The 26,975-nt window shown below is 40.2% G+C and overlaps 1 protein-coding gene across 3 annotated transcripts in view; it reads left to right on the top strand.

The window, feature by feature from the left end:
* bbs2 (Bardet-Biedl syndrome 2) overlaps positions 1–26,975 on the top strand; it is a 171,141-nt gene that overhangs the window by 34,678 nt on the left and 109,488 nt on the right. For all 3 annotated transcript variants that reach the window (XM_072279369.1, XM_072279368.1, XM_072279371.1), the window contains 3 exons: positions 3,261–3,338; positions 5,345–5,449; positions 7,419–7,505. In XM_072279369.1, the coding sequence (XP_072135470.1) occupies positions 3,261–3,338; positions 5,345–5,449; positions 7,419–7,505 (270 nt within the window). The remainder of the gene's footprint in view (positions 1–3,260; positions 3,339–5,344; positions 5,450–7,418; positions 7,506–26,975) is intronic.

Below are 26,975 nucleotides of genomic sequence, written 5' to 3'. Positions count from 1 at the left end.
GTGGTTGGGGACGTGAATATGTATTTGCTTCGGTTCCCGTTTCTGATCCCCGCAGACGTAGCCTGCTGGTGTCCTTCCCACTGAACATTTTCTCCTTTATTATAAATTCCCTCCGGGGTTGATCGGGATTCGAAAACCGGGTCCCAACAATATGTCAAAGCTCATCGTATTCGATTTTGATCATTGTCAGGCCAATCCATATCATTTGTTTTAATCATGTTGGCTAACTTAACTGGTAAGTATTGGAGCAGTAAGGCATTAAACTGCGGGGGGGGGGGGGTAGAAACGGTTTCCCATTATTAGAGGCTTGGTCTCCTGCGAAAGTGCCATCGTAGGCAACAAATCACTCCCGGTTGTCTGTAATCTGGTCTGTCTGTTCATTCTTATTATGGATTCCCGCCTGTAACACCTGATAGATTTGGTATCTTGATTCTGCCTTCCATTTCTGCCCCTCATCATGCACCAGAGACCGAATAAATTTTGCAATGTCACGTTATACATTTATATAATACTGCAGACCTACTGAGCAAACTATGTTGGTTTTTCTTTTCTATCTGGGGCCTGATTCATGATCATTATCATTTCCTGAGGCTTCCACGGGTTGTATACTGCAATTGTTGGTGGTTGGTTGCCCCCCTCACCCGCTCGGGGACTGGGCAACTGCCTAATAGGGCACTGCTGTTGGGGATTCAGTTGGATTCCTCCAAGCTTATCACAAAGTTTAGACTGCCCCTCTCCAGAATCTCCTGGCCAGGATCCCCTCCGGGTTTGTTTTCTGGGATTTATCTTTACTCGCTCTGCCACATTCAATCCTTCAGGGGCCTGGTATGGTGGTGGGGGTGGTGTGGTTGTTTGTGAGAGTGGTAAGGGGGGTGCTGGCAGTCTAGGGCAACATCCTCACTCCTCATCCCTATCAGTATCTTCCGAATCATCAAAAAGAGTCAGTATGCCAGACATGGGCTTGGGATCCCGATCAGGCCTCAGAGTTTTCCCACAGACCTGTCGTTCTAATCCTTTCTGTCTGTCCATATCAGCCTTTGCCTGCTTACGCTGCCTTTCCTGCTCTCCCTTTTGTCGCCCATCCACCCACTCACACTCTGCTTTCAGTGTCTCCCAACTCTTGGGAGTCCTTTCTGCCGTACATACCCCTATCCCTTTATCACATGCATTATTCCTCCAACTGGCCAGTAAAGTATTATTCCATTTTACGTCCGCTTTATCTTTCCATTCCTTAATCGGGAATTTCCATTCCTTTCCACAGTTCTTTTTCCAGATTAAATTAACCGCTTGTTCATATGACTCTATATCCCAAGTTCTTCCCCCACCCCCACCAGGGGCCAAATATCAGATCCCAAACACTTAGTAAGTGCAAAACTTAATCTTTGTAAATCGTCCTCTGTTTTAGGTAATTTTTCACACATGCTTCAGAGGGGAGTTCCCTTTCCAGCTGCATCGTACTCTTATTTATCAAGTCAAGTCAATTTAAGTTTATTTATATAGCACATTTAAAAACAACCCACGTTAGCCAAAGTGCTGTACAAAGCAAAGCAAGTAGCTAAAATCACAAATACACGAAGCACAGACAAACCAACGAGGCAAACAGCTTATAGGCACAAAATACACAACACAAGGGCCAAGCCAAAAAAAACAGTCACTGTTTATTCCACTGGGTGAGAAATTTAACCAGCCTGCCACCCCCTTAATCAATTTCAACTGGCCATATTATCAGGAGGTAGCTGATATGGTCAAATCCGTCAGGTAGCAGTGGCCGCCTCTCCTGACCGGGGTCCCCAGTCCCGACTCTTTACTTAGGAACAATACAGAATACCCAATGTCACCCGCAGCCTTTAATTCTCACAAAATCAGCTAGCCTATTTTCTGTTAATACTCGCTAAAAGAAAAACAACTCTCACATACTCTGGAGGCCTTTCCTCCTTTATCCTGAACTTGTCTCATTTAATTTCAACCGGCCATATTTCTGCTGCCAAGGTGAGAATTTTACCGGGCTGCCAGTCTTGTGTCGTTTTCAAATTTCAACCGGCCATATCTTGAGACATGCGCAACCCCTTTTCCGAATCATCAAATTTCACCTGGCCATACCCTGTCACCTGCAGCAACGTAAAAGAGGCAACTGCTTAGCTTAAATCTTGTATTCAAAGGGGTCGTCTGATCCTGTCAAGGTACTGGTCTCAGTGGGCAAGGGGCAAAAATGCTCGGTCGGACACAAGGAGTAGCCGGAGGTAAACTACCTCGGGGGGCCTGCCACTCAATTGTGTTCGATTCAAGGCCCCTGTCACTTACTCAGCCCAGAGAGATGTTCCCTATGTTGGGATCTGAGTCATGGCACCAAATGTAAGCTTAAAAAAACGCCGGACCAAACAACAACAGCACAAAAAGATCGTTACTTATCTTTTCACCAGTTTATTTCTTCGAGCTCAGCCAGCGAGTGAACTTGGTCCCGACATCAGGGGAGAAGTGTTCTCATGCTGCCGGCAGTTCAACAAGTTCACTGTTCGCCTTCCAGAGCTGTTACAATTTATAAGGCCACCGATACAAAAGAACAATCAGTTTGATAACCATTCCAGCCAAGTCAATGGACTATTGATACTATTACTACTACTACTACGTCGATCAGGCCTAGGGGGCCGGCGTCAGGCACGATGACGGACTCTCCACTTTTCCCTTTCCCTCATCAGTGTGTTCAGTTCATCTACATTAGCCGCGCCGCTGTCTTCTAGGAGCGTGTTGACCATAGTTTTGGTAGGTCTTGGGACTACTGATACAAAAGAACAATCAGTTTGATAGACACTCCAGCCACTTTAATTAAAGAAAGGAATGTCCTACTTGGTTTGTTGGAGCCAAAACTTAATTACAAAGATAAGAACATCCACCAATTTATGCCTTAACTAAGAAAGGAATGTCCTGTCTAATTTCCATCAGGTACCATCTTTTGCTGAAACCAAAAGGTATGAAAAATCAGGAGATATGTGGATCTGTGTGAACTTTATCCTTATCTTGCTCCAAAGAAGCAGCTGTGAGACATTATTCAAACACACTGCAGTTACTCACAAAATACACAGACATAGTTGGTATTTAACCCATTATTTACAGGAGTCTGAGAATCCCCCAATTCCCTTAAACTTTACCAATGCAAGCTCGAGTTAGAACAACTAGTTTGTTTTCCAGCATGATAAAAAATAGATTGATAAATATATTACTTCATAACAGTGTATTAAATGTTGTTTTTGTTTTTTTAACAGCTTCTGGCTGGCTCAGAGGACTTTGACATCAGAGTTTTCAAAGATGATGAAATTATGGCAGAAATGTCAGAGACAGAAGTAAGAAGCAATCTGTCTTCAGTGTTCTTAACAATAGATCTGAATCAATAATTAGTATTGAAAACTTAAATAGTTCAGTGAATTCTGCAGCAACGTTGAGCTTTTCTTCAATTGGGTGCACATGGGTATCACAGTTATTTTCTCATCTTTCCATATATTGATCAAGTCTGCTACAGCATGCCCCAGTAAACTGAAATTAATGGCAGCCAAGGGGAAACGAATCCAGTAATTGAAGTTAAAAGAAGATGATTGTGGTTGTTAAAGATCAGTCATCCCATAATTGCATGAATTCTTTCATAATCCACAAGGCTGAAGTGAGGAACATGATTCAAGACCCTCCATGTGCTCAGATAAGTGCAGCTCCAACATTTCGCAAGAAGCTTGACACCATCCAGGACAGCAGTCCACTTTTTAGCTTCCTATTCACCATCCTAAACATTCCATCCAACACGTGCACATTGGCTGCCATCTATAAATCCTCTGCTGTACTTATCCAAAAAACACCTCCCAAGTCTGTACCCTACCTTCATCAGGAATGGCAAAAGCAAAAAGTGCTTTGAAATACCATCAGCTGCAGGTTCCCCTCCACAGTCCTCACTTGAAAGTACTGGTCCTAAACTTGGAACTCTTCCAACTACATAGTAGGAGTACATTCATTAAAGGACTGCAGCAATTCAAGAAGATGGCTCAGCATTACCTTTCCAAGGACATATAGGAAAATACAATTTCCTGTTGCATGCTATTTGTGCAGCTGCTGATAGTTTGACAAATTCTGTGAACCTTGTTGAAAGTGTCTTTGTCACATTAACAGGTGCAGTACATCTCAGATGACACTGGATAACATAGATCAATGTTAACTGTTTGATTATTGATATAAGTATAGTTTCTATTTACACCTAGTAATACGTTTCTATTTATTAATATGTGGAGTTCCACACTAAGGCAGTACTTAGAAGGGACAGTAATGAGATCCAGTGGATAATAGAATCCTCTAGTGTCAGAAGATGACTATTTTCTTAGAGTGCTATCATTTTGGATTTCATCAAGGTTTGAAGATTCAAATCATATTTATTATCAAAAAATATATAATTTGTACACCTTGAGATTTGTTTGCTTACAGATAGCCACAAAGCAAGGGACCTGAATAACCCAATTTTTTAAAAAAAGACCAAAACCACTGCGCAGAGAAAGAGAGAGAAAAAAAATCACGCAAACAAAAGAAGCAAGCCATCAACATTCCGAACCAGACTGAGTTCCCAGATCCACTCCTGGAGCAGCCGAAGTAGGCCCAAGCCTCAGTACCCGTTCATCACACCAACGGGGCAAAAATACTCATTGTCTCAGTTCACAGAGAAAGGAATGAACATTCATGAGAACAAACAAATCAGCCCGACCTTCACCTCTGTTCCTGATATTCGGGCTTCCAGTCTATCTGTGCCGGTGTTTAGATTGTCCAAGCACAGGATAGTACCTCACTCTAGGACCCGAACCCCAGCACCACCATTTGCTTGGGCCACCCAGCCCAAAGCCATTCTCGATCAAATTGGTTGGGAGCTTGAAGTGATCCAGCCTCGCACCTTGGGCATCAAAACTCGTCCGCATCAGCTGCTCTCCAAATCGCTTGCTTCATCTCTTGCAGTGATACAAACTCTGTCTGTGACCCTGGCTCGAACACGTTGCATCTCGCAATGTCCCAGCATGGTTCATCTCCTGAACCAGCCTCACCTCCACCTGCCTTCTTACAATAGTTCACCACAATTTGCTTCAGAAAAGATGTTATAGCTGATGTTTATAATGGAATCTCTTGCCTTTTGAACTGGCAGTAAGCTGTCGTACATCTTCAGTAGCGCTATCTTAAACAGAAGGTTTACAAAGGAAGCCTTGTCTTAATTAACTGAATATATTTTTACCCTTTTCCACAATGTTGGGCTTTTCTGATAGGCCAGTATTTATAAATAGAGTTTATTTTCAGCAAGGTATTTCATGTCTGTATTTTCCCTTTACAGGTTATCACAGCACTGTGTCACATGCGTGGAAGTCGATTTGGATATGCCCTGGCAAATGGCACAGTAGGAGTGTATGATCAAGCTACACGTTACTGGAGAATTAAGGTGCATGATGTAATGTTGCTTTGTAATGGCCGAGTTTTTTACTCTCCAAATGTTAAAAGTGAATAAATGTATTGGGGATATCAAACTAATCATGAGAATTATTCAATGAGCAGTGTGGACAACGTAATGCTTTTCAAAATGTGTCTTGGAGTCTCGTTGATTTAGAGGGTTAAATGGAGAAGATCGTTTCTTTGGGAACAGTGCTTTCCCATATCCTGACTGTTATAAGCAGTAATAAGTTCTGATCCACATCATGACTCCCAGCTTATAACTAATTTTGTTTTATTAAACATATTATTCAAGAATAATATTCTGCCTAAACAGAATAGCTACTATGAGAGTAGAGGGGGCATGACAGATACAAGGTTAAATCTAAGGACTTTGTTGGGATATATTGGGGTGAGTTTTATTTTGCCTCTACTACATGTGGACTGCTTAACAATTAATATTTCAGCATTTATTTTTTATTTAACCTAAATGTTTTCATAAGCAGTCTCATTCAATAATTTGTTCCCTAAGCTATTCTTTTCCTATAAAGTAACATTATTCATGTTTAATTCTTTCCCCACGGCACACTTGAATATGACAACACATGCTCCCATTAAATAGCGGATGGGGTACGAGGGGGAGGTGGAGCATTAGCGGAAGTTTGAGAAGTCAATGTTCATGCCATCAGGTTGGAGGCTCGTACCTCCCCCTCGTACCCCATCCGTTATTTATTTATTTATATACACACATTCTTTTTTTCTCTGTCTCCCTTTTCTCCCTCTGTACCTCTCACTATATCCCTTGCCCATCCTTTGGGTCCCCCCCCTTTTCTTTCTCCCTGGGCCTCCTGTCCCATGATCCTCTCATATCCCTTTTGCCAATCAACTGTCCAGCTCTTGGCTCTATCCCTCCCCCTCCTGTCTTCTCCTATCATTTTGAATCTCCCCCCGCCCCCCCCCCCCCACTTTCAAATCTCTTATTAGCTCTTCTTTCAGTTAGTCCTGACGAAGGGTCTCGGCCCGAAACGTCAACTGTACCTCTTCCTAGAGATGCTGCCTGGTTTGCTGCATTCACCAGCAACTTTTATGTGTGTTGCAAGTGTAATGCTGAATCTTTTCTTGTTGGAACTCCCAAAAAATACTAACAGCTGAAATAGCTTCCTCAAGATTAGCTTTCTTATGAATTCTCATTTGAATTTAGTCTCAAGAAATTGAAGAGCACTTCAAAAGCCAGGTGTGGCTATCTGGTGTGACTCATAGTAATTATTTATTATACTACACAAGAGAGAAATTGTTGTATGCTTCGGTTTATCTAACAATCTCTCTGCTACACATTTATTTATCTTGTACTTACCTGACTACTTTCTTCGGTTGTCCATCGAAATCCGATGGCGACGTCCACTCCTTTAACGGTGAGATCTTTGATGACTATACAGTCCTCTCCTGGACCCACAAGCTCTATTGCAGGTGCGACAAATATATGTGGTAGTGGTGGTAATGGTGGCAACCATGGCTGCATTTCTCCTTTAAAGGCAGCTGCACTATTCATCTCAACTACTGCGTGTGATAGCAAAGCTCCACATGCTAAGGTAGCATCTAGTGGCAGGAACTTGGTTCGCCACCTAAGTAATGGAGTATCAGAGATTAACTGCAAATGTTAATGTGAATTTGTTGCTGTGGACAAGGGAGCAGAAAAGCAAATCAAAGTAATTGTGGTGGGAGGAATACAATCTCAAATTTAGAATTTTAAATGCTACCCTGCGGTCTAGATTCCTATGATAAATTGCTCTATAGCAAACTGGAAAAGAAAGAATGTTATTTAGTAATAATCTTGATCAGGTTTGGTATTAAGATTGTTCTTCAAATGAAAGCAATAAGGCCAAGTCACAAGGGCAGAATTCCAGTTCCATGTTTTTTAATCAGACAACTTTTCTCTGATTTAGTTAACTTGACTTATCTATGCTTTTCATTTACTTCTGCAGTCTAAAAATCATGCCATGAGCATTCATGCTTTTGACTTGAACTCGGATGGTGTTTGTGAGTTGATCACAGGCTGGTCAAATGGGAAGGTGAGTTATGGTTGTATGTGTGTCACGGTTAAAAGTGGGAATGCAAAAGGTAAAGTTGCTTGTTTGAAGATGGCAAATCACTTTTACAGTTCATATTGTTTTGCATCATATCAGAAACCACAAGGGAAATCACAGAACAAAAAGATTTGCTCAGCCCAGGATTGGATTCGTTGAATGTCTATACAGTTATTATTATGTAGGATTTTTGTCTAGCTTTATTGTCTATTGGTACATGAATCAGACTGCTATATATGGTAAACAGAGCTGTTGTTCAGAGTCTTTTGAAGTGCCTTATGATTTAGTGCCTTATGATAAAACAGGGGAGCAGCTGTGGATTTTGTGATAAAACAATACATTAATTCAAGGGCTACCTTAAAGTTATGACCAGTGGTTTACTGTCTGCGGATTTAATTAGAATTTGACGGAGGACTTGTTACAAAACTGTTGTATTGATATCTAAACTATACAACTTGAGATTATCAAACTGAGAAATGTGATATATTGGGACTGTGATATAACTTAAGGCATTTATGAAGGGATATAGCTAATACCTCAGGATCTGATGTAAGTTTGGATTGGTGCAGTACTAATTGAGCCAATCTTGCACAGGTTTTTGATGGCTGATGCACTGACCTAGTTTGATTCTGGTTTACTAGCAGTTCCCGGGTTTTTCCATAACTGAGAAAGGTCTGTTTTCCAAAGTAACTTGTATCACATTGTTTTACCGACATTCGCAAAAATTAATTTCATTGCATTAACACTAACATTAACATTAACCCTAACACTACCACAATAAAACTAATGGAATATGTCCTCTATTTAACCATATAAACATATAACAATTACAGCACGGAAACAGGCCATCTCAGCCCTTCTAGTCCATGCCGAACTCTTACCCTATCCTATTCCCACCGACCTGCACTGAGCCCATAATCCTCCATTCCTTTCCTGTCCATATATCTATCCAATTTAACTTTAAATGACAACATAGAACCTGCCTCAACCACTTCTGCTGGAAGCTCGTTCCACACAGCTACCACTCTCTGAGTAAAAATGTTCCCCCTTATGTTACCCCTAAACTTTTGTCCTGTAATTCTCAACCCATGCCCTTTTGTTTGAATCTTCCCCACTCTCAATGGAAAAAGTCTAACCACCTCAACTCTATCAATCCCCCTCATAATTTTAAACGCCTCTATCAAGTCTCCCCTCAACCTTCTACGCTCCAAAGAATAAAGACCTAACTTGTTCAACCTTTCTCTGTAACTTAGGAGATGAAACCCAGGCAACATTTTAGTAAACCTCCTCTGTACTCTTTCAATTTTATTGTCATCCTTCCTATAATTCGGTGACCAGAACTGTACACAATACTCCAGATTTGGCCTTACCAATGCCTTATACAATTTCAACATTACATCCCAACTCCTATACTCAATGCTCTGATTAATAAAGGCCAGCAAACCGAAAGCTTTCTTCACCACCCTATCCACAGGAGATTCCATCTTCAGGGAACTATGCACCATTATTCCTAGATCCCTCTGTTCTAAAGCATCCTTTAATGCCCTACCATTTACCATGTCCTATTTTGATTAGTTCTACCAAAATGTAGCACCTCACATTTTTCAGCATTAAACACATCTTTCAGCCCACTCTTCTAACTGTCCTAAATCTCTCTGCAAGCTTTGAAAACCTACTTCATTATCCACAACTCCATCTATCTTAGTATCATCTGCATACTTACTAATCCAATTTACCACCCCATCATCTAGATCATTAATATATATTACAAACAACATTGGACCCAGTACAGATCCTTGAAGCTCACCACTACACACCATCCTCCAATCTGACACAGTTATCCACCACTACTCTCTGGCGTCTCCCATCTAGCCACTGCTGAATCCATTTTACTAATTCCATATTAATGCCTAACGATTGAACCTTCCTAACTAACCTTCCATGTGGAACCTTGTCAAAGGCCTTACTAAAGTCCATATAGACAACATCCGCTGTTTTACACTCGTCAACTTTCTTAGTAACCTTATCAAAAAATTTAATAAGATTTGTCAAACATGACCTTCCACACACAAATCCATGTTGACTGTTCCTAATCAGACCCTGTCTATCCAGAAAATTATATATACCATCTCTAAGAATACTTTCCATCAATTTACCCATCACTGATGTCAAACTCACAGGCCGATAATTGCCAGGTTTACTCTTAGAACCCATTTTAAACAATGGAACCACATGAGCAATACGCCATCCTCCGGCACCATCCGGTTTCTAATGACATTTGAAATATTTCTGTCAGAGTCCCTGTTATTTCTACACTAACTTCCCTCAAAGTCCTAGGGAATATCTTGTCCGGACCCGGAGACTTATCCACTTTTATATTCCTTAAAAGTGTCAGTACTTCCTCTTCTTTAATTGTCATACTTTCCATAACTACCCTACTTGTTTCCTTTACCTTACACAATTCAATATCCTTCTCCTTAGTGAATACTGAAGAAAAGAAATTGTTCAAAATCTCCCCCATCTCTTTTGGCTCCACACATAGCCATCCACTCTGATTCTCCGAGGGACCAATTTTATCCCTCACTATCCTTTTGCCGCTAACATAATTGTAGAAACCCTTTGGATTTATTTTTACCTTACTTGCCAAAGCAGCCTCGTATCTTCCTTTAGCTTTTCTAATTTCTTTCTTAAGATTCTTTTTACATTCTTTATATTCCTCGAGTACCTCATTAACTCCAAGCTGCCTATATTTATTGAAGATCTCTCTCTTTTTCTGAACCAAGTTTCTAATATCCCTTGAAAACCATGGCTCTCTCAAACTTCTAACCTTTCCTTTCAACCTAGCAGGAACAAAAAGATTCTGAACCCTCAAAATTTCACCTTTAAATGACCTCCATTTCTCTATTACATCCTTCCCATAAAACAAATTTTTCCAATCCACTCCTAAATCCTTTCGCATCTCCTCAAAGTTAGCCTTTCTCCAATCAAAAATCTCAATCCTAGGTCCAGTCCTATCCTTCTCCATAATTACACTGAAACTAATTGTATTGTGAGCAATGGACCGAAAGTGCTCCCCAACACATACCTCCATCACCTGCCCTGTCTCATTCCCTAACAGGAGATCCAACACTGCCCCTTCTCTAGTTGGTACCTCTATGTATTGCTTCAAAAAACTATCCTGCACACATTTTACAAACTCCAAACCATCCAGCCCTTTTACAGAATTGGCTTCCCAGTCTATGTGTGGAAAATTAAAATCTCCCACAATCACAACCTTGTGCTTACTAGAAATATCTGCTATCTCCTTACAAATTTGCTCCTCCAGTTCTCGGTCCCCATTAGGTGGTCTATGATACACCCCTATAAGTGTCACAACACCTTTCCTATTCCTGAATTCCACCCAAATAGCGTCCCCAGATGAGTCCACTAATCTATCCTGCCAGAGCACCACTGTTATATAATCTCTGACAAGCAATGCAACATCTCCCCCTCTTGCCTCTCCTATTCTATCACACCTGCAGCAACAAAATCCTGGAATATTTAGTTGCCAATCACACCCCTCCTGCAACCACGTTTCACTAATAGCTACATCATACTTCCAGGTATCAATCCATGGTCTAAGCTCACCCACCTTTCTTACAATGCTCCTAGCATTAAAATAGATGCATTTAAGAAACTCTATTTAGTCATTAATGAATACCAGAAAATACTTCATTATTGGTTCTTGCTTGAAAAGTGTACAGGAACGTTTGCAACATTTGGATTTCTATAAAGTCAGGTCATGTCTAACACAGGGATCCCTGGTAGTTGCTTTTTATAACCTTTAAATGATGAATTACTGAACCACTCCATTTCTCCCCACACTCACAGACACACACTCTTGGAAGATGACTAGTTTGCTCGTTTAGCATGTTATTTTTCTCTCTGCCTTTTATCTTAATTGAATACGTTGCCATCTCGTGAAGCAATTGTCACTTTAACAAGTGTTAAAAACCTGTTTAGCTTTCTCAGGTGTCTCCAGAAGACATTTGTACTGATAACATAGATAGAAAAAGGGAGGAGGTCCTGAAGAGAGAATAGAGGGAGTTGGGTAGGAAGCTGAAAATCAGGACCTCCTGGATAGTAATCTCAGGATTGCTGCCTGTGCTACGTGTCGACGAGCGCAAGAATAGCATGATCAGGCATATTAATGTGTGGCTGAGAGACTGGTGTAGGGGGCAGGGCGTTGAGTTCCCAGATCACTGGGGCCTCTTCTGGAGGAGGTGCGACCTGTACAAAAAGGAAGGGTTACACCTGAACCTAAAGGGGTCCACTATCCTAGCAGACAAGTTTAATAGCGCTGTCAAGGGGTGTTTAAACTGATATGGCAGGAAGATGGGAACCGCAGTGATAGGGCTGAGTAAGGGGGAAACAGAAATAAATCAAAGATAGCAAGCACGAGGAATTCTTCGGATGCTGGAAATTCAAGCAACACACATCAAAGTTGCTGGTGAACGCAGCAGGCCAGGCAACATCTCTAGGAAGAGGTACAGTCGAGGTTTCAGGCCGAGACCCTTCATCAGGACAAATCAAAGATAGCATGCCACAGAGATGATAGAAAGGACAGACAGGAGATGAGGCAAAATCACAGCCGATGGGGTGATTTACAGGGCAATAGAGGCATGGTGCAGTTAAAACAGTAAGCAACAAATACTGGACTGAAAGTGTTATATTTGAATGCACACAGCATAAGAAATACAATGGACGATCTTGAAATTCAGCTATAGGTTGGCAAGGATGACGTTGTGGTCATCTCTAAAACTTGGCTAAAGGATGGCTGCCATTGGGAACTGAACGCCCAAGGATATGCGGTGTATCGCAAAGATAGGTTAGTAGGCAATGGGGGTGGTGTGGCCCTGTGTACAAGAAATAATATTAAATCATTAGAAAGGGATGACATGGAATCGGAAGGTGTAGAGTCTCTATATGTTGAGTTAAGAATTGGCAAGGATAAAAGGATCCTAATGGCAGTTGTATACAGGCCTCCAAACAGCAGCCGGGATGTGGATTACAAATTACAACAGGAGATAGAATAGGCATGTCAGAAGGGCAATGTCATGATAATTGTTGGGGATTTTAACATGAAAGTAGATTGGGAAAACCGGCCAGTACTGGACCTCAAGAGAGAATTTGTACAATGTCTAAGGGATGACTTTTTGGAACAGCTTGTTGTTGAGCCCACGAAGGGATTGGCTGTTTCTGGATTGGGTGTTGTGCAATGACCTGGAGATGGTAAGAGAGCTTAAGGTTAAGGAACCCTTAGGGAACAGTGATCACAATATGATTGAGTTCACTTTGAAATTTGAGAAGGAGAAGCTAAATTCCAATGTGTCGGTATTTCAGTGGAATATAGGAAATTACAATGGCATGAGATGGGAGCTGATGGGGTAACATCTTTTTGAATTTGCTCCTACCTTATGTATCTTTCTGTTTCCTACCAATTTTTTGAAACCTTATTATAAATCTAAATATTGCTCTATTATGTCTATGAGAACGACTAAAGCTTCTGCAAAAGAATAAGATGATGATTCTCCAACCACTTTGGAATCCATTGGAGATTTCCTTAAAAAGCAAAGAACAGATCTCTCTGAGGAATTTCAACATCTTAATGTCAAGTTGGACACTATTCAACAAACTCTAATTGAACATGAAAAGCGAATTAAAGAGAATAAAGAAACTTTGTCGATACTGGAAGCGGACTTAGAAGACATGAGTAAGCTCTGCAGAAAATTATCATTATCTAATGAAAAATTAACAAAGAAGATTACCAACCTGGAAGGCAGAAACAGAAGGAACAATCTACGTGTTCTGCTTCTTGAAGTATTAAAAAATTGCAGGTGCCCACCCCACGGAGTTCTTTGCAAGTTTTCTGAAGCAGCTATTCCCTGATTTATTGCCGTCTGTTAAATCATCCAGTGAAATAGAATAAGACTTTTGCTTGTATTAAAAAGTTAAGGGCCCCCATTATTTTTCTACAAGAAACGCATGTACTTCATACTTATACTTTATTATCGCCAAACAATTGGTACTAGAACGTACAATCATCACAGCGATATTTGATTCTGCGCTTCCCACTCCCTGGATTACAAATATTAAATATTAAAAATAGTAAAAATTAGTAAATACTAAAAATTTAAATTATAAATCATAAATAGAAAATAGAAAAATGGAAAGTAAGGTAGTGCAAAAAAACCAAGAGGCAGGTCCAGATATTTGGAGGGTACGTCCCAGATCCGGGTCAGGATCCGTTCAGCAGTCTTATCACAGTTGGAAAGAAGCTGTTCCCAAATCTGGCCGTACGAATCTTCAAGCTCCTTAGCCTTCTCCTGGAGGGAAGAGGGACGAAAAGTGTGTTGGCTGGGTGGGTCGTGTCCTTGATTATCCTGGCAGCACTTCCGACAGCGTGCGGTGTAAAGTGAGTCCACGGACGGAAGATTGATTTGTGTGATGTGCTGCGCCGTGTTCACGATCTTCTGCAGCTTCTTTTGGTCTGGGACAGGACAACTTCCATACCAGGTTGTGATGCACCCTAGAAGAATGCTTTCTACGGTGCATCAATAAAAATTAGTGCGGGTTTTAGGGGACAGGCCAAATTTCTTTAGTTTTCTCAGGTAGTAAAGGCGCTGTTGGGCCTTCTTGGCAATGAACTCTGCTTGGTTGGACCAAGTCAGTTCATTTGTGATATTGACCCCGAGGAATTTAAAGCTTTTGACCTGTTCCACTTGCGCACCACTGATATAAATTGAGTTGTGCGGTCCGCTACTCCTTCTGAAGTCAACAACCGATTCCTTCATCTTGTTGACGTTGAGGGATAGGTTATTGTCTTTGCACCATGCCACCAGGTTCTTTATTTCCTCCCTGTGATCAAACTCATCATTACCCGAGATACGGCCTACAATTGTTGTGTCATCAGCAAACTTATATATTGAGTTTGATGGAAACTTGGCTACACAATCATGGGTGTACAGTGAGTACAGCAGGGGGCTGAGTACACAGCCTTGTGGGGCACCGGTGCTCGGAGTGATTGTAGAGGAGAGCTTGTCCCCTATTTTTACAGCCTGGGTCCTATCTGTGAGTAAGTTGAAGATCCAGCTGCAGATCTGAGTGCTAAGGCCCAGTTTATTTGGAATGATGGAATTAAAGGCAGAGCTGTAGTCAATGAAAAAGAGCCTTACGTATGCGTCTTTATTCTCCAGGTGTTCTAAGGAGGAATGTAGGGCCAGAGAGGTGGCATCTGCCGTTGACCTGTTGCTCTGGTAGGCGAATTGCAAAGCGTCGAGGTTGACCGGTAGGTTGTGGTTGATGTGTGCCATAACCAATCTCTCAAAGCACTTCATAGCAATTGATGTCAGAGCCACAGGTCGATAGTCATTCAGGCATGCCACCTTGCTCTTCTTCGGCACTGGGATTATCGTTGCCTTCTTAAAACACGAGGGGATCTTGACTGAAGCAAGGAGCAGTTGAAGATGTCAGCAAACACGCCAGCTAGGTCGCTTGCACAAGCCCGGAGAACCCGTCCTGGAACGCCATCTGGGCCCGTCGCCTTCCTTGGATTTATCTTCAGGAAGGCCCTTCTAACGTCCACCTTGGTGACGATGAATCTCGATGCCACCAGTTCTGGTTCATCCAGAGGGAGCTCCTCTTCTGTTCGAATCTTGCGTAGAATACATTAAGTTCGTCAGGAAGAGAAGCGCCACAGTTATTAATATTGCTAGCCTTTTCTTTGTGCCAGGTAAGTAGTTGTGACAATGCACGCCTTTTTAATCGGTGGAGGGATCTACAACTTTATTCTTCATTCAGAGCAAAATCTCGAGGGGTCTCGATTTTTATAGACAATACCACCTCTTTTGTTGAAAATAAAGTTGTCTCTGACCCTAATGGGAGATTTGTCATAGTTTCAAGGAAACTAGATAATAAATTAATTGTATTTGCTAATGTGGATGACCCAGAATTTTTTGAGCGTTTCTTTTCATTCCTGCCAGATTTGAGTCTTTATTCTTTAGTGATGGGAGGAGATTTTAATTGTTGTCTAGACCCAGTATTAGATCGTTCTTCTCTTAAATCAGCCACACCTAATAAATCAGCTTTATTTATTCAATCCTTTCTAACGAAATGTGATATTGTTGACATCTGATTTTTTTTCACCCAGCGGTAAGGGAGTATTCATTCTTCTCTCATGTCCATCATTCCTATACCAGGATTGATTTTTTTATTGATAGTCAAATGATTCCATTATTTTGATCCATTGAATATAAAGAAATAGCTGTATCTGACCATTCTCCTGTATTTCTATCTTTAAATCTTCCTGGTTTCACTCATATGAACAGATCCTGGCACTCTAATTTAACTTTGTTATCTGATTAGCACTTTCTAAAATTTCTGGAGAATCAAATTACTCTTTTTTTTCGAAGAAAATGCGTTGGAAGAGACTTCTAGTCTTATCATTTGGGACGCCTTCAAGTCATATATTAGAGGACAAATTATCTGCTATACTGCATATATTAAGAAAGAAGCTAATAAAGAGAGAACTGATTTGGTTAATCAATTAAACAATTAGACCAGAAATATGCTTTGGCACCAGACCCTGAACTATACAAAAAACGTATTGAAATTAAAACTAATTATGATCTTCTCATAACATATGCAATTGAAAGCCAACTTTTAAAAGATAGAAGCCAATTTTATATACATGGAGAAAAAACTGCTAAACTATTGGCTAATCAATTGAAGACCTTTATAGCTAAACGGCAAATTAAAGAAATTCGCAGAACCAATGGTGATATGAAAACTATTTTGAAATAAATGACACTTTAAGAGAATTTTATTCTAAACTGTATAGTACTGATTTTGTTAAAGATAATACTGCAATGAACAATTTTTTTAGATCAATTAAATATTCCTGGACTTCCGGTTGATCATCGAAAGCAGTTTGATCAACCTATTTCTCAGGAGGAGATCACTGAGGCTGTATGTTGTTTGCATTCTGAGAAATCTTCAGGACCTGACGGAGCCACTGGAGAATTTTTTAAGGCTTTTTCTTCTTTGCTTATACCTTATTTATGTTCTACCTTTACTGATTCCCTCAAGGTGGGTAGGTTGCCACAGTCTTTTTATGAAGCTTCTATTTCGCTTATTCTTAAAAAGAATAAGAATCCCACTGAATGCTCTTCATATAGACCAATCTCTTTACTCAATGTTGATGCTAAGATCCTATCTAAAGTTTTGGCCTGTAGACTGGAAAATATTATATCTTTTATAATATCTGATGATCAGACAGGATTTATTAAAAATCAATATTCCCATTTTAATATATGGCGATTGTTAAATGTTATGCATTCTCCATCCAAGGAAATATCGGAATGTGTGATTTCTCTGGACACGGAGAAGGCTTTTGACCGAGTTGAATGGAATTACCTATTTAAAACCTTAGAAAAGTTTAATTTTGGGCCCAATTTTATTCATTGGATTACATTACTCTACTTATCTCCCTCCACTCGGGTCCTTACTAACTTTCAGAATTCTAAGCCAATTAAACTACAACTTGGAACCAGACAAGGATGTCCGTTGAGCCCTTTGCTTTTTGATTTGGTTATAGAACCTTTAGCAATTGCCTTTCGAGACTCTAAAGGTATCACCGGTATCTGAAGGAAAGGTACTATTCTTAAAGTCTTGCTTTATGCTGATGACCTATTGCTTTTTATATCTAATGATACAACTTCTTTACCCTCTATGTTTCTTTTACTGACTAATTTTAGTCAGTTTTCAGGATATAAATTGAATTTACATAAGATTGACTTGTTTCCTTTAAATACTTTGATACCAACTGATATTAACCTTCCTTTTAAAATTGTAAGAAAACAATTTGCATATTTGGGTGTAACAATCACTAAGAATTATAAAGATCTATTCAAAGCAAATTTTCTAACCTTCATGAATTATGTGAAAAAGTCACTTTCTAATTGGTCGCCTCTCTCTTTATCATTGATTGGTTGAATTAATTCTATTAATATGAATATTTTACCTAAATTTATATACCTTTTTCAAGCTATACCTGTCTTTATTCCGAAGTCTTGTTTTGATTCTCTAGATTCGATTCTTTCTTCCTATATATGGAAGAACAGAAAACCCCAATTAAATAAAGCTCACCTTCAAAAAATTAAAAAGAATGGAGGCCTTGCTCTACCCAATTTTAGGTTATATTATTGGGCAATTAACATACGAAATCTTACGTTCTGGTTATATAATATTAATTGTGAGGATTGTGCAATATGAGTCTTTTTGGAAGCCAACTCTGTTATGGAATTTTCTATTACTTCTCTTCTTGGATCCTCTCTTCTTTTATCTTTAAATAAAATGAGGATCTGGCTACAGTTTAGAAAACATTTTGGTTTATTGAGATTTTCCCTTTCTAGTCCTATTTTTTCTAATTTTTTAAAAAAATAATCTACGACCGATCTGTTTTTTAGAGAATGGGATAGATTAGACATTAAACGATTTCAGGATCTGTTTGTTGGAGGGATCTTTCTTCTGCTGAGCTTCTGTTCTCAGTGAAATATAACCTATCAAATACCCACTTTTTTCGATATCTACAGATCTGAGATTTTGTAAGATCTAAACTACATATATTTCTTACCAGCCCGGATAAGAACATAATAGATGTAATTTTTAATTTGAAACCTTCTGACAATGACTCAATATCTTATATTTATGGTCTGTTGTTGGGACTGAGAATGGCTCCTTTAGACAAAATTACAAAAGATTGGGAAGAGGATTTACAGACTTCATTATCTGATGAGACCTGGAGGGCTATTTTCAAGATGGTTGCTTCTTCATCATTATGTGCTCGTCATTCCCTCCTACAATTTAGAGTGGTACATAGTGAAAATAAGTGATGTTAAAAGTTCATGCAAAGTCACAAATAGAAGGGTTGTGTGTGGTGGTAAGAATCTTCTGAGGTGTGTCTATTTCAATGCAAGGAGTATTGTGGGGAAGGCTGATGAGCTGAGGGTGTGGATTGTCACATGGGATTAAGACATTATAGCCATTAGTGAAACTTGGCCGCAGGAGGGGCAGGACTGACAGTTTAATGTTCCAGAGTTCCGATGTTTCAGACGTGATAGAGGCAGAGGAATGAAGGGTGGAGGGGGTGGCATTGCTAGTCAGGGAAAAGATTACTGCGATGCTCAGGCAGGACAGATTAGAGGGCTTGTCTACTGAGGCCATATGGTGGAGCTGAGAAACAGGAAAGGTATGACCACATTAATGGGGTTGTATTATGGACCTCCAAATAGTCAGCGAGAATTGGAGGAGCAAATCTGCAGAGAAAGAGCAGACAACTGCAGGAAACATAAGGTTATGATAGTAGGGGATTTTAATTTTCCACATATTGATTGGGATTCCCATACTATTAAAGGTCTAGACGGGTTAGAGTTTGTAAAATGTGTTCAGGATTAAAGGCAAAGTGAATAAGAATAAGGAACCTTGATTCTCAAGGGATATTGGAACTCTGATAAAGAAGAAGAGAGAGATGTATGACATGCATAGGAAATGGAGCAAATAAGGTGCTTGAGTATAGAAAGTGCAAAAAATACTTAAGAAAGAAATCAGGACGGCTAAAAGAAAACATGAGGTTGCTTTGGCAGTCAAGGTGAAGGATAATCCAAAGAGCTTCTACAGATATATTAAGAGCAAAAAGATAGTAAGGGATAAAATTGGTCCTCTTCAAGATCAGAGTGGTCGGCTATGTATGGAACCAAAAGAAATGGGGGAGATCTTTGTTTTTTTTTCGTCTGTATTTACTAAGGAAACTGGCATGGAGTCAATAGAAATAAGGCAAACAGGTAGTGAGGTCATAGAACCTATACAGATTGAGGAGGAGGAGGAGGTACTTGCTATCTTGAGGCAAATCAGAGTAGATAAATCCCCAGGACCCGACAGGGTATTCCCTCGGACCTTGAAGGAGACTAGTGTTGAAATTGCAGGGGCCCTGGCAGATACATTTAAAATGTCGGTATCTACAGGTGAAGTGCCGGAGGATTGGAGGATAGCTCATGTTGTTCCGTTATTTAAAAAAGGCTCTAAAAGTAATCCGGGAAATTATAGGCCGGTAAGTTTGACCTTGGTAGCAGGTAAATTATTGGAAGGAGTACTGAGAGATAGGATCTACAAGTATTTGGATAGACAGGAACTTATTAGGGAGAGTTCCAGACCTAATCTGTTCCCCTCTACCACCACTCTGCTCCGTCTAGCGGAATTAGTCCTTACTCTTAATAATTTCTCCTTTGGCTCCTCCCACTTCCTCCAAACTAAAGGTGTAGCTATGGGCACCTGTATGGGTCCTAGCTATGCCTGCCTTTTTGTTGGGTTTGTGGAACAATCTATGTTCCGTGCCTATTCTGGTATCTGTCCCCCACTTTTCCTTCGCTACATCGACGACCGCATTGGCGCTGCTTCCTGCACGCATGCAGAACTTGTTGACTTTATTAGCTTTGCCTCCAACTTTCACCCTGCCCTCAAGTTTACCTGGTCCATTTCCGACACCTCCCTCCCCTTTCTAGATCTTTCTGTCTCTGTCTCTGGAGACAGCTTATCCACTGATGTCTACTATAAGCCTACTGACTCTCACAGCTATCTGGACTATTCCTCTTCTCACCCTGTCTCTTGCAAGAATGCCATCCCCTTCTCGCAATTCCTCCGTCTCCGCCGCATCTGCTCTCAGGATGAGGCTTTTCATTCTAGGACGAGGGAGATGTCTTTCTTTTTTAAAGAAAGGGGCTTCCCTTCCTCCACTATCAACTCTGCCCTTAAACGCATCTCCCGCATTTCACGTACATCTGCTCTCACTCCATCCTCCCGCCACCCCACTAGGAATAGGGTTCCCCTGGTCCTCACCTACCACCCCACCAGCCTCCGGGTCCAACATATTATTCTCCGTAACTTCCGCCACCTCCAACGGGATCCCACCACTAAGCACATCTTTCCCTCCCCCCCCCCCTGCATTCCGCAGGGATCGCTCCCTACACAACTCCCTTGTCCATTCGTCCCCCCCCCCCATCCCTCCCCACTGATCTCCCTCCTGGCACTTATCTGTGTAAGCGGAACAAGTGCTACACATGCCCTTACACTTCCTCCCTTACCACCATTCAGGGCCCCAAACAGTCCTTCCAGGTGAGGCAACACTTCACCTGTGAGTCGACTGGGGTGATATACTGCGTCCGGTGCTCCCGATGTGGCCTTTTATATATTGGTGAGACCCGACGCAGACTGGGAGACCGCTTTGCTCTGTCCGCCAGAGAAAGCAGGATCTCCCAGTGGCCACACATTTTAATTCCACATCCCATTCCCATTCTGACATGTCTATCCACGGCCTCCTCTACTGTAATGATGAAGCCACACTCAGGTTGGAGGAACAACACCTTATATTCCGTCTGGGTAGCCTCCAACCTGATGGCATGAACATCGACTTCTCTAACTTCCGCTAAGGCCCCACCTCCCCCTTGTACCCCATCTGTTACTTATTTTTATGCACACATTCTTTCTCTCACTCTCCTTTTTCTCCCTCTGTCCCTCTGAATATACCTCTTGCCCATCCTCTAGGTTCCCCCCCCTTGTCTTTCTTCCAGGACTTCCTGTCCCATGATCCTCTTGTATCCCCTTTTGCCTATCACCTGTCCAGCTCTTGGCTCTATCCCTCCCCTTCCTGTCTTCTCCTATCATTTTGGATCTCCCCCTCCCCCTCCAACTTTCAAATCCCTTACTCACTCTTCCTTCAGTTAGTCCTGACGAAGGGTCTTGGCCTGAAACGTCGACTGCACCTCTTCCTACAGATGCTGCTTGGCCTGCTGCGTTCACCAGCAACTTTGATGTGTGTTGCTTGAATTTCCAGCATCTGCAGAATTCCTGTTGTTTAGGGAGAGTCAACATGGCTTTGTGCGTGATAGGTCATGTTTAACCAGTCTATTAGAGTTTTTCGAGGAGGTTACCAGGAAAGTGGATGAAAGGAAGGCAGTGGGTGTTGTCTACATGGACTTCAGTAAGGCCTTTGACAAGGTCCCGCATGGGAGGTTAGTTTGGGAAGATTCAGTCGCTAGGTATACGTGGAGAGGTAGTAAATTGGATTAGACATTGGCTCAGTGGAAGAAGCCAGAGAGTGGTAGTGGAGGATTGCTTCTCTGAGTGGAGGCCTGTGACTTGTGGTGTGCCACAAGGATCAGTGCTGGGTCTATTTTTATTTGTCATCTATATCAATGATCTGGATGATAATGTGGTAAATTGGATCAGCAAATTTGATGATGATACAGAGATTGGAGGTGTAGTGGACAGTGAGGAAGGTTTTCAAAGCTTGCAGAAGGATTTGGACCAGCTGGAAAAATGGGCTGAAAAATGGCAGATGGAATTTAATACAGATAAGTGTGAGGTATTGCACTTTGGAAGGACAAACCAAGGTAGAACATATAAGGTAAATAGGGCACTAAGGAGTGCAGTGGAACAGAGGGATCTGGGAATACAGATACAAAATTCCCTAAAAGTGGCGTCACCGGTAGATAGGGTCGTAAAGAGAGCTTTTGGTACATTGACCTTTATAAATCAAAGTATTAAGTATAAGAGTTGGAATGTTATGGTAAGGTTGTGTAAGGCGTTGGTGAGGCCGAATTTGGAGTATTGTGTGCAGTTTTGGTCACCAAATTACAGGAAGGATTTTAATAAGGTTGAAAGAGTGCAGAAAGGTTTACAAGGATGTTGCCGGGACTTGAGAAACTGAGTTACAGAGAAAAGTTGAATAGGTTAGGACTTCATTCCCTGGAGCATAGAAGAATGAGGGGAGATTTGATAGAGGTATATAAAATTATGATGGGTATAGGTAGAGTGAATGCAAGCAGGCTTTTTCCACTGAGGCTAGGGGAGGAAAAAAACAGAGGACTTGGGTTAAGGGTGAAGGGGGAAAAGTTTAAAGGGAACATTAGTGGGGGCTTCTTCACACAGAGAGTGGTGGGAGTATGGAATGAGCTGCCAGATGAAGTAAGTGCGGGCTCACTTTTAACATTTAAGAAAAACTTGGACAGGCTCATGGATGAGAGGTGTATGGAGGGATATGGTCCAGGTGCAGGTCAGCGGGACTAGGCAGAAAAATGGCTCGGCACAGCCAAGAAGGTCCAAAAGTCCTGTTTCTGTGCTGTTGAACGCAGCAGGCCAGGCAGCATCTCTAAGAAGAGGTGCTGCCTGGCCTGCTGCGTACACCAGCAACTTTTATGTGTGTTGCTTGAATTTCCAGCATCTGCAGAATTCCTGTTGTTTCTGTGCTGTAACGTTTTATGGTTCTATAGGGCTCATATGTCTAAAGACAAGCTGTCTCGTTTTTTTGCAGATATATCTCCTTATTGTGACAGATGTAATAATGGAGAGGCTTCATTAATTCATATGTTTACAACCTTTTTCTGTACTTTTTAAAGTTCATTTTAAGCCCAATCCTTTGACTGCCTTATTTGGTATTGTTGAGGAAAGAGCTATAATTTTGGAACCTTCTCATTTGCGAGTACTGGCTTTTATTTCTCTTATGGCTAGGAGGGCGATCTTGTTTAAGTGGAAGGAGGTTGCCCCCCTACACATGCTCCATGGTTATGCAATGTTATGTCATGTTTAAATTTAGAGAAGATTTGTTGTTCGATTTCTGATTCTAATCAAGATTTTCAAACATTATGAGGACCCTTTCTGAACTATTTTGAAAATCTTTGAATTGTTTTTGTTATTAAAATATAGATTTGGGCTGTTATTATAAAGCACTATGGTAAAGTACTCTTTTGTTTTTTTTTTACCAACCAGCTTTGTCTTGGTAGTGGGTGTAGATTTTTTTATAATATAATTAACCATATTATTGTATTTCATAATTCAATTTATTTTATTTGATTGATCATGAATATGGGATACCATGATTGTATCAGTGTGATTTATATATAGTGTATTTTGTGCTACCTTATTTTGAATTATAATAAGCAAGTTTATGAATTCTGTATTTGTGTATATGAAATTTAATAAAAATACTAGAAAAAGAAAGAAAGGTTAGGAGGCAGTGGGGTTGGTGTGGCCCTGTGTATAAGAAATAATATTAAATCATTAGAAAGAGATGACATGGAATCGGAAGGTGTAGAGTTTCTATATGTTGAGTTAAGAATTGGCAAGGATAAAAGGACCCTAATGGCAATTGTATACAGACCTTCCAAACAGCAGCCGGGATGTGGATTACAAATTACAACAGGGATAGAAAAGGCATGTCAGAAGGGCAATGTCATGATAATCGTTGGGGATTTTAACATGAAAGTGGATTGGGAAAACCAGGCCAGTACTGGACCTTAAGAGAGAATTCGTAGAATGTCTAAGGAATGACTTTTTAGAACAGCTGGTTGTTGAGCCCATGAAGGGATCGGCTGTTCTGGATTGGGTGTCGTGCGATGACCCAGAGGTGATAAGAGAGCTTAAGGTTAAGGAACCCTTAGGGAACACTGATCACAATATGATTGAGTTCACTTTGAAATTTGAGAAGGAGAAGCAAAATTCCAATGTGTCGGTATTTCAGTGGAATAGGGACTCTCCAGGAGGTGCTCATGGCGTGAGATTCACTTTGGCTTCGCTCCATTCCCTTTACTTCTTTTACCTGTAACTGCTGTTATTTACTTTATCTATACCTACACTAAAGGGTTTATACTACAGGTATATCTTTGAACTTCAATTTTAACTTGTTGAAACTGCTGACCAGAGGATGAGAAGTTAAAAATGGGAAAGATTCCGATGGAAACGGGGAAAAAAGATGGCGAAAAAAGATTCTAAAGCATCTAAGCACATTCCATTAACTTTTGAAACAATGTCAAAACTTCTAGAGGATAAACTTAATCAAAGATTTCCTGTGTTTGAAGAAGTTTTGAAGACGATTCAAGATAATGTTAAATCATTTAGACGTGAAATCGACCAACAACAGATTAGAATTTCAGAAATGGATGAAGCTGTTCGGAAGAGAGACCGAAAAATTGAATCTCTGGAGAAAAATCTAGCTTTGACATCTCAGCAGTTGGAACATTTTAAATCAAAGATTATCGATCTTGAAAATCGATCTCGGCGTCAGAATCTGTGAATAATCGGGCTTCCCGAAGATATTGAGACGGGCGATCCTACTAAATATTTCTCTAAATTTTTAATGGGTGCGTTTGGTCCAGAAGTTTTGGAGACCCCCTCCCTCCCCATTGCTTGATAGTGTGCAACGTACCTTACGCCCAAAACCTTCCAAAAATTTTAAACCGAGACCTATTATTCTTCGGTTCCACTATGTTCTCATTAAGGATCAAGTGATACGAGCTGCTCGGTGGAAAGGTATGACTGAATTTCAAAGTTTCAGATTTCGCATCGTTCAATATTTCAGCCAGCCCGGAGGTTTTGAAGGAACGGATGGGTTTTAAACCACAGATGTTAGAATTTTATCGTAAGGGCTTCAAATTAGCGTTGCTGTACCCAGCGTGTCTGAGAATTGTCTGGCGGCTAAATCTCATCATCTGTTTAAGACTCCGGACGAGGCTCAACGTTTTCTCGACAACATGCCTTCCTCTGCTAAGGACTAATTAACGTGCTGTTTTCTTTTTTTCTTTTTTCTAACTTGCTTATCTTTTTTTTTTGGAAAGCTTACAGATTTAGACTTTTATATTTTGATGGTTCTTGCTTTGGTTTTCTAGTGTAGGTATTTTTTGTATTTTTGAATTAAAGTATTTTTTTCTTTCTTTTGATAGTGATTTTGTATTTTTCACCTTTAATCTTTTTGCTTTTGAAGTTAATTAAGTAGTAGATTTAGTCTTTGATTTTCCTTTTTGAAAATTTATTGGAGAAGTATTATATCTTAAGATGGCGGATTGCTCTCTTCTTCCCCTAAGAATTTATTTTTTCTTGCTGTGTCATTTTTGATCATTTATATATGAAAAGAAACTAATAATATGAATCGGCGCTTGGTCTTTTTTTGACATATGATTAAGAAGAAACTATTTTATGTTTGTAATTGTAATCTTTTCTTTACATTTATAGTAATTGCTTTTTTACTTTTTTGACCACGGTTGGTGTTTTTTAAGAAAAACATATTTCTTTTGGGTTGCCTTCAGGAGAGATGGTATTAGATTTAGCATTGGCCATTTTTTGGCTTTTTTCTGGGTTTTTGTGGGGGGGGGGTGATATTTTTGTTCTTATTCTTAACTTAGATTTTTTCTCTAAATGGGCTGACTTGAAACTACCAAAATGTCCCAAATGTCATAACTTCCGGTTCCTCTTTGAACCTTTTTTCCTCTTCTGGGATCATGAGTTCTGGTTTACCCTTTACATACCTTGTGTTCGATTTCAGTAATATGGATAAGATTACTAATTTGGTCTCCTGGAATACAAATGGTTTAAACCACCCGATTAAATAGAAGAAAATGTTTAAAGTATTCCAGAGGATGAATGCTCATGTGATTTTTGTACGGAAGGAGGATAATCAGTGTTTTTTTAGGTTTTGGAATGGCTAACAGGACCATTCTAATTCACAGGCCAAAGTGAAAGACGTTTCTATTTTTACAGATCCTTCAATTTCATTTGTGCATCATGAGACTATTTCAGATCCAAATGGTAGATTTTTGCTAATTACTGGTTTGTTATTTAACAAAAATGTTGTTATGGTTAATGTTTATGGTCCAAATGTTGATTCTCCTGAATTTTTTAAACATATCTTTACAACCCTTCCTAACTTAAAAAAAATTATATGATGATTATGGGTAGAGATGTTAACTGTTGTTTAAATCCTTTGATGGATAGATCTATGTCTAATCAGGCACTTCCGAACAAATCGGCTACTCTTTATTAACCCTTTTATGGTTGACTCTGGAACTTCAGAAATTTGGAGATTCTTACACCCCAACGATAAAGAGTTTTCATTCTTTTCACATGTATATCATCATTATTCCAGAATTGATTACTTTCTTATTGACTCTCGATTAATTCCACTTGTTGTTGATTGCAAATATGACTCCATTGCTGTTTCTGATCATGCTCCATTGAAACTATCTATTAAGTCAATGGATACATCTTCTATTACTAGACAATGGCGATTTAACACCACTTTGCTTCAGAACTCAGACTTTGTTAATTTTAGTGAGGAACAGATTGATTTATTTTTCAAAATGAATTTTACGGAGGAAATTTCCAGCGGGGTACTATGGGATACTTTTAAAGCATATATTCGTGGACAAATTATTTCATATTCTGCTGGATTGAAAAAGCGAACTAATAATGAAATACTTAAGCTGGTTGACAAGATTGAAGAAATTGACAAGAAATATTCTATTGCTCCTAATCAGGAGCTTTATAAAGAGAGAGTCGAACTTCATAGTCATAGTCATACTTTATTGATCCCGG

Source organism: Mobula birostris, chromosome 15 (genome assembly GCF_030028105.1).
Source record: "Mobula birostris isolate sMobBir1 chromosome 15, sMobBir1.hap1, whole genome shotgun sequence".
NCBI classification, from domain to species: domain Eukaryota; kingdom Metazoa; phylum Chordata; class Chondrichthyes; order Myliobatiformes; family Myliobatidae; genus Mobula; species Mobula birostris.
The sequence above is the reverse complement of the archived record's forward strand: the minus strand, read 5'-3'. Positions and strand labels throughout refer to the sequence as shown.